General features: G+C 55.3%; 1 protein-coding gene across 7 annotated transcripts in view; it reads right to left on the reverse strand.

Moving 5' to 3' along the window:
• The window catches only part of Eml2 (EMAP like 2), a 25146-nt gene that overhangs the window by 16993 nt on the left and 1459 nt on the right, over nt 1-6694 (reverse strand). The window contains exons 1-5 of one of the 7 annotated variants that reach the window (XM_010614609.3): nt 6685-6688; nt 6471-6594; nt 6197-6301; nt 4322-4350; nt 3878-4010 (exon numbers count right to left, since the gene is read on the reverse strand). In XM_010614609.3, the coding sequence (XP_010612911.1) occupies nt 3878-4010; nt 4322-4325 (137 nt within the window). In that variant the 5' untranslated portion in view covers nt 4326-4350; nt 6197-6301; nt 6471-6594; nt 6685-6688. The other 6 variants (XM_033765854.1, XM_010614603.3, XM_010614604.3 and 3 more) reach the window with 6 other exon arrangements.

Consider the following 6694-nt stretch of genomic DNA (forward strand, 5'->3'; position numbering starts at 1 on the left):
TTTTTTTTTTTTTTTTTTTTTTTGAAACAGGGTCTCACTGTATAGTTGAGACTGACCTGGAACTCACTATGTAGCCCAGGCTGGTCTCAAACTCACAGCGATCCTCCTGCCTCAGCCTCCCGAGTGCGTGCATTACAGGCGTGTGCCACCACCCCCTAGTTCCTGGTACTGTTACTTCCGTAAGTGTCAGTGAGAGGCACAGGCCGATTTATTAGGCAGAGCCAGAAAGCAAGAGAAAACAGGGAAGGGACTTCCAAGGGAGCACCAGCCTTTTGATTTTTTGAGACAGGGTCTCGCTACATTCCTGGAGCTGAGCCTTGAACATTCGAGCCTCCTGCCTCAGCCTCCTGAGTAGCTGGGATAACTGAGCCCGCGCCACTGCAATGTGCCTTGTTTGTGGCAGCTGTTATAGCAGGCATGGGAAATGAAGGCCCTCATTTGCACTAGAGGCCATTAAACCCATCAACCCCTCAGTCAACTCCCATGGCAGCCGTACCTCTCAACTCACTCCAGTCAGTCCTCACAGTGCCCAGGCCTCACCCATCTGGGCCCTGATTTCTTGCTCCTTTTTCACTGGCTCAGCTGTGGTCACATTACTTTGTGCCTGTTCTGACCTCAGGGCCTTTGCATTGGCTAGGCAAGTGCTCTACCACTGAGCTACATCTCCAGCCGCTCTTTTTTATTTCCCCCGGTACCAGGGATTGAACTCAGGACCTTGCAATTTCGGGGTAGGTGCAGTGCCACTGAGCTAAACCCCCGGCCCTGCATTTACTATTCCCTTTACCTGAATGCTCTTCCCATCAACTTGCCGCCTCTTTCAGGTCTTGGCTCAACTGTTAGCTCCAGAGAGGGCTGCCCTGCTCACCCTCCTACAAACAGCAGCTGAGCGTGATAGTACATACCTGTAACCCCAGCACACTGGAGAGGGTGGGTTTCTTTTTTTCTTTTTCTTTTTAAGATAGTGTCTCACTGTGTAGTCCAGGCTGGCCTCACAGATCCTCCTGCCTCAGCCTATCAAGTGCTGGGATTATAGGCATACCCTGGCATAGCATGGACACTATGAGTTCACTGTCTGTTAGAAGATAGTTGTTCCTCTCCTGTTTGGAACTTTCTGTGGCTCCCTAGTGCTCCAATAAGAAAGTTTAAGCCCCACCCAACTGACCTGATTTGACCCCTTCCTGGTTGTGGCAGGGCTCCTTTTTGTTTTTTGTGATTTTTATCAGTATATGCATGTAATACATACAGACCGCATTCCTTGTGGGGAGTTGGTACATGTATCTAACACATCTTTTTTCACCCCTTTCCACACCCCTCCCTCCTACCTCCATCCCTTGGTCTCCTTCCCATTTGCAAAAGACTCACCTCTTTGATTCCTATCATCCGTCTTTTATTTTGCTCTTTGATTTACTTATCACTTGGGTTTCTCATATGAGAGAAACCATCCAATACTTGAGTTCATGTGTCTGATTTATTTCACCGAACGTTATGGTCTCCAGGTGCATCCATTTCGCCACAAATGACACAAGTTTATCCTTCGTTACGGCAGAGTGTTACTCCACTGTTCTTGCTCTCTGATCTTACAGTTCCTTAAAATGCCAGGATCGCCAGGTGTGGTGCGCACGCCTGTAATCCCAGCACTCGGGAGGCTGAGGCAGGAGGATCACTGTGAGTTTGAGACCAGCCTGGGCTACATAGTGAGTTCCAGGGCAGTCTCAACTACATAGTGAGACCCTGTCTCAAAAAGCCAAAAAAAAAAAAAAAAAAATGCCAGGATCATTACTGCTGCCTAAGGTCTTGGCAGTGGCCTCTCTTGTTACCTGCTATGCACCTCCTGCCACCCTCCATAGCTGCCACCTCCTTCAACCCGCTCTTGGGCTCATTTACTCCACTCAATTTTCCTTGCTTAGGCACTCTCTGGTGTACAGTGGACCCTCGAGTTACAACCAGCCTGACATACGAACAACTTGGGTTACAATCGGCACTTTGGTTTTAACTTATGACCAGCCTTGAGTTACAACTCGAAAGCTGGCCGCTTGTGCGTCCAGATGGTCTCAGATGGATTTAACCCTTAAAGAGTTCAGGAAGGAACATTACAACACCTTCCCTGAGAAGGTGGGCCAGCATTGAGAAATGCGGGCCAGCGTCTTTCTAAGGACAATGAGATCTGCCTGTGTACAGGGGGGAGACTTTGAAGGCTGCGTAGAGGAGCTTCAGCCTTCAACTGACCAACCTGAGTTACAACCAGCCCTCTCAACAAATTGAGTTCGTAAGTCCAGGGGCCACTGTATTTGGTAACTGCCTACATTTCCCAGTGAGTTCCCTGGTGGCCGAGACTGGACTGTTTTGTTCACATCCGTGTCTCCTCCTGCAGGAAGCCCTCCCTCCCGGGTGCTGGCTGGCCCCACAATCCCCTGGCTTTCCTCATCGTACCCTCTCACGCTCTAGCTTGTTGCTATCAAGTGTGCTCTCTTATTGCTTTGTGAACTCCAGCAGAGCTGGTGGGCAGCGGCAAGGTCACTTTAATGTCCCCAGATCTCTGTCCCAGATATTCCAAAACTATGTGACCGAGTACCGATAGGGATCTCCTGAGTCCCTAGAAATCACTCGGTCCTGCAGCCATTAAAGAGATGGGTGGGCTGAATGTGGGGGCGCACACCTGTAATCCCAGCACTCGGGAGACTCAGGCAGGAAGATGACCAAGAGTTTGAGGCCAGTCTGGACTACATAGTGAGACCTGTCTGAAAAAAGAGAGATGGGCAATCCGAGGCCCACACTAACTTTTCAGCGACTCTCTTGGGATGTTTATCAGGCCCCAGACTAAAGCTGGGCCACACTGGGTAGGGGCTGCCAGCGGCCTGGAGAAGCGTCCGACTCCCAGAAAGCCATCTCCCACCTTCACAACTCCTACAAAGAGGAATCAGGTCCCAAAGAGGCACAGGCCAGGACCAGGTTCCCACAGTGTGTGCCCCACACCGATAGGCTTTTTGGAAAAGGCTCTAGGCCCAGAGTGAGGGTTCTTGCCTCAGAACTGTTCTGATTCCTAGGACAGGGCTGGGTCTCCTTTCTGGCCACTGGATTCTGCTAAAGAAAAGGCTCGTACCTGTGGTGTAGTCAGGATGGAGACACAAGGCAGTGCCTGTCATGTCAGGGCTCAGCACAGACTGGTAGTGTTTTCTCACTCTCCATGTGGGGCACACAGGGTGAGCTCGGCCCCTTCTGCAGAATTTCACAGTCCTACGACATCAGGAAACTCACTTTTCAGGGGAGGCAGAGAGGCAAGGTGACATTCAGGGTCACAGCCAGAGGCAGGGCTGGGGTTTAAACCCATTTCTGCCAGATTCCAAAGCCAAGGCTCCTGTTCATCGCCAGTGCCCTCCCTTTATCAAATACCAAGCTCACTGTAGCCAGAGTCCTGGTACCCGCTGTGCCCTCAGATTGGGACATTTTCCTTTTGGTTCTTAGCTGGCTCCTACATGATCAGTTCTCAGCCCAAATGCCCCCTCCTCAGAGAAAACGCAGTTGCTTCTCCCACATGGACCTGGTTATGGTGCCACCAGCATTTATCCCTGAAATGATCTGGCTTATTTCATTGTAGCTTCTGAGTTCTATCTGTCTCCCCAGCTTTAACCACAGAAGAGAACTGGATACCTAGAAGGCACTCAGCAAACCTCTGTTGCATTCACAAACCATTAAAGGTCATCTCTGTCACCCTGCTGTCTCCTGCTCTCCACACCTGCCCATGGTCTTCCTCACCCTCAGCCACAGGGACCTGGGAAGCCAGTTCCGGTGCAGAATCCCTCCCTCCCCTGAGGTCTCTCTCAGGACTTCTGCCTCCTCTGGGGGCAGAGAAAAAGGGAAGGATAAAAGCAAAGGATACACCCAGTCCAGCTTGAGGCGGCAGGAAGGCAGCTCGGAGCGTGCATCCAGGCTGTAGGTGGAAGCCAGCTTGTCCGGGATCAGCATAGGCACAGGGCGGCCCCTCAAAAACATTTTCACAGAGCCTTCTTCTGCTAAGATACCCACAGAGGTCAGGTGCCAATGCTGGCCCAAGTCCTAGTTCACCCCTCTTGGACTTCACTTTTGGGGGGGGTTATTTTGAGATAGGGTCTTGCTTTGTGGTACAGGCTGGCCTTCAACTCAGTGATCCTCCTGCCTCAGCCTCCCAAGTGCTGGGATTAGAGGTGCGCACCACCACTTCCCACCCCTTTCAATTTTTTAAACAGGTAGAGGAACTGAGGCTACGGAAACAAAGACCCAGTGTCTGGCCTGTCATCCCCCCAGTAAGCAAGTGTCCACCCAAGTCCCTCCTCTCCCCACTCACCCATGCTGAAGATAACTTCTTTGGTTTTGCTATCAGGAAAGGATGCAATGAAAAAAACAAAGAAAGAAGAAGAAAAGTGCTTTAGTAGCCAGGTCAGAAAGTTACCAAAGGGGACGAGCACTAGGGCCTCCCCTCCCCTCCCCAGTGCTTCCTGGAGGTCTCAGACGAATAGTGGGGGCCGAGTAAGGGGCGGAGCTCTGCCTCTCTGCAGGCCGTGTGCTTTGCTCGGTTGATCTTGCAGAGCCTAAGACACAGGCCCAGAGAGGCAGTGATCGCCAAAGATCACACAGCACGTGGGGACGTGATCCTGGAAGAGAGGAGTCGCCAGGGATCCCTCCCTCTCAATCAGCACGGTGCTCGCCAGCGCCCCCCCTCCAGTCCCCAGCACCCCAAACTTCAAGCTGCGAGGGAAGCAGAGAAAGTTTAGGGGAAGGGGTGCGTCTCCACATTCCCTCCCCCAGGAAAGGGGTGAGGCTGTCGGACCTGGGTCCCTGGGGATGGGAGTGGCCTGGAAACCAGGCCGAAGGAGCAGAGGAAGAAGAAGGTCTACGAGAGGGTCTCACCCAGCTCCAAAGCTACTCATGGCGGCGGCTGGCGGAGCTTCGGGGCCGGGGGTGGAGCCGGGACCGGGCTCCGCCGCTTCCGGCCCTGGGAGGCGCCCGCGCCACCGCGCCCTGTCCCGCCCTCCGAGGCCACCCTGGAGCCTGCGGGTGCCACCGGGTCCCTCATCCCGGGCTGTGGAGTCCTGATACCAGGCTCCTTTTGGGGGACGGGGAAGAGTAGTTGAGAACGTGGACTCAGGGAGCGCCTGCCTGAGCTCAAAACCCAGTTGTGCCTCTTTCTAGCAGTGTGGCCATTGCCCAATCTCTCCCTACGTCTCCTCATTTAAACAGGAGGCTTATCTGAGTACCTACACCTTCCGGGGCGGCTGTGAGGATGAAGTTGGTTAACTCACGTACGTGTCTAGAAACTGTTCTAGTACCTGAGACATAATGCGTTTGCTGCTATTAAAGAGGAATGAAAACGTGCGGGCTTGGACCCTGGTCCTGCCTTAGCCCGGGCGGACCACACCCACGCGCCGTGACTCCACCCGTAGGCTTTGACTCCGCCCATGTCTTCGGTATGGCCCCGCCTCCAGAGTCGACTATCTCTCCTCAACCCACCTCCTACTTTTAACCCTGCCCCTAAATTGACTAAGTCTCTAGACAATCGATGGCCTCCCCCATACACGCCCGTCACTCTCCTCTGACCCGCCCCCAGGCATTCCGACCACTTCCACTTTCACGTGGATCGGTCCCAGCGTACCTGAAGGCCTCCAGATTGGCTCCGCCTCTCGAGAGTGGACCACTTCGCCTATGGTCCCGCCCAACACACATTCCCACCCGGCCCCGCCCTCTGACGCCCTCCCTAGCAGGGCTCCGGACCTCTGACAGGTCCCTCCACCTGATCATAGTCGTCTGACCCCACCCCAGGTTCTAATTCCGCCCAGGCTAAAATTCTGGCAACACCTTCACACTGCAACCACAACCCCACCTCGGGTTCTTCCATTCCCTGAAGAAACTCTGGAGGCTCCTCCCCGATCCCAGGCTGAGATTCAAATGGGGTCTCTTTAACCTCACCAGCCACGCCCACGCGCCTGGCCCACCCAGAATAGACCTGACCTCGCGCAGCTGCATCCGAGTTCCAGGGGGACACTGGCCCCGCCCCTCGGCTCGGCCCCGCCCCCAGGCCTTCCATTTTGGCCAATCACCCCAAGAACTGCACCTGCCTGTGAACCAGCTCTCCTCACTCTAGCTGATGATGCCCTCGTGGCCGGGGCCATGACTCAGTTCCCCACCCTCACCCCCCAAGGCAAGGCCCCGACACGAGACTTACCCTTCCTTTTTGGCGCTACAGTTGCTGCTGGAGGATGTGGTGCGGCTGCGGGGATCCTCGCGACGCACCGAGGCGAGGCGCTCCGGCGACAAGTAGCGGCGGCCGCTGTGACAGGAGAGCACAGTCGGGGCAGAGTCTGCGGCGGACGGGCGGGAGCCTCGCTGCCCCCTCTGGGGCCGGAGCCCGCGCGAGGGAATCCCTCCCTCCCCGGAGAGCAGCCTTGGGCTCCCACGAGGGCGAGGAAGAGGCTAGGGGTCTGGTTCCGGTGCCTCACCTGCGCCCGGAGGTCGCCTCCTTCTTGGGGGAAGAGGGGGACGTGGCATAGCCGCCCACGCGCCGCGGGGGTCCAGAGGCATTGAGGGGCGTCCTGGTGGGAAGGCCTTTCAGGAGCTGGCACACTGGAGCGCCGGGGTTGGAGAGGGGCAGAGGGTGAGCGCGACAGCCGGGCTCTGAGCGCGCCCCCGTCCCCTCCAGCCCAGCCACCATACCCGACGCGGT

This window comes from Fukomys damarensis, unplaced genomic scaffold (genome assembly GCF_012274545.1).
Source record: "Fukomys damarensis isolate Sample0158 unplaced genomic scaffold, DMR_v1.0_HiC HiC_scaffold_19, whole genome shotgun sequence".
Lineage (NCBI taxonomy): Eukaryota > Metazoa > Chordata > Mammalia > Rodentia > Bathyergidae > Fukomys > Fukomys damarensis.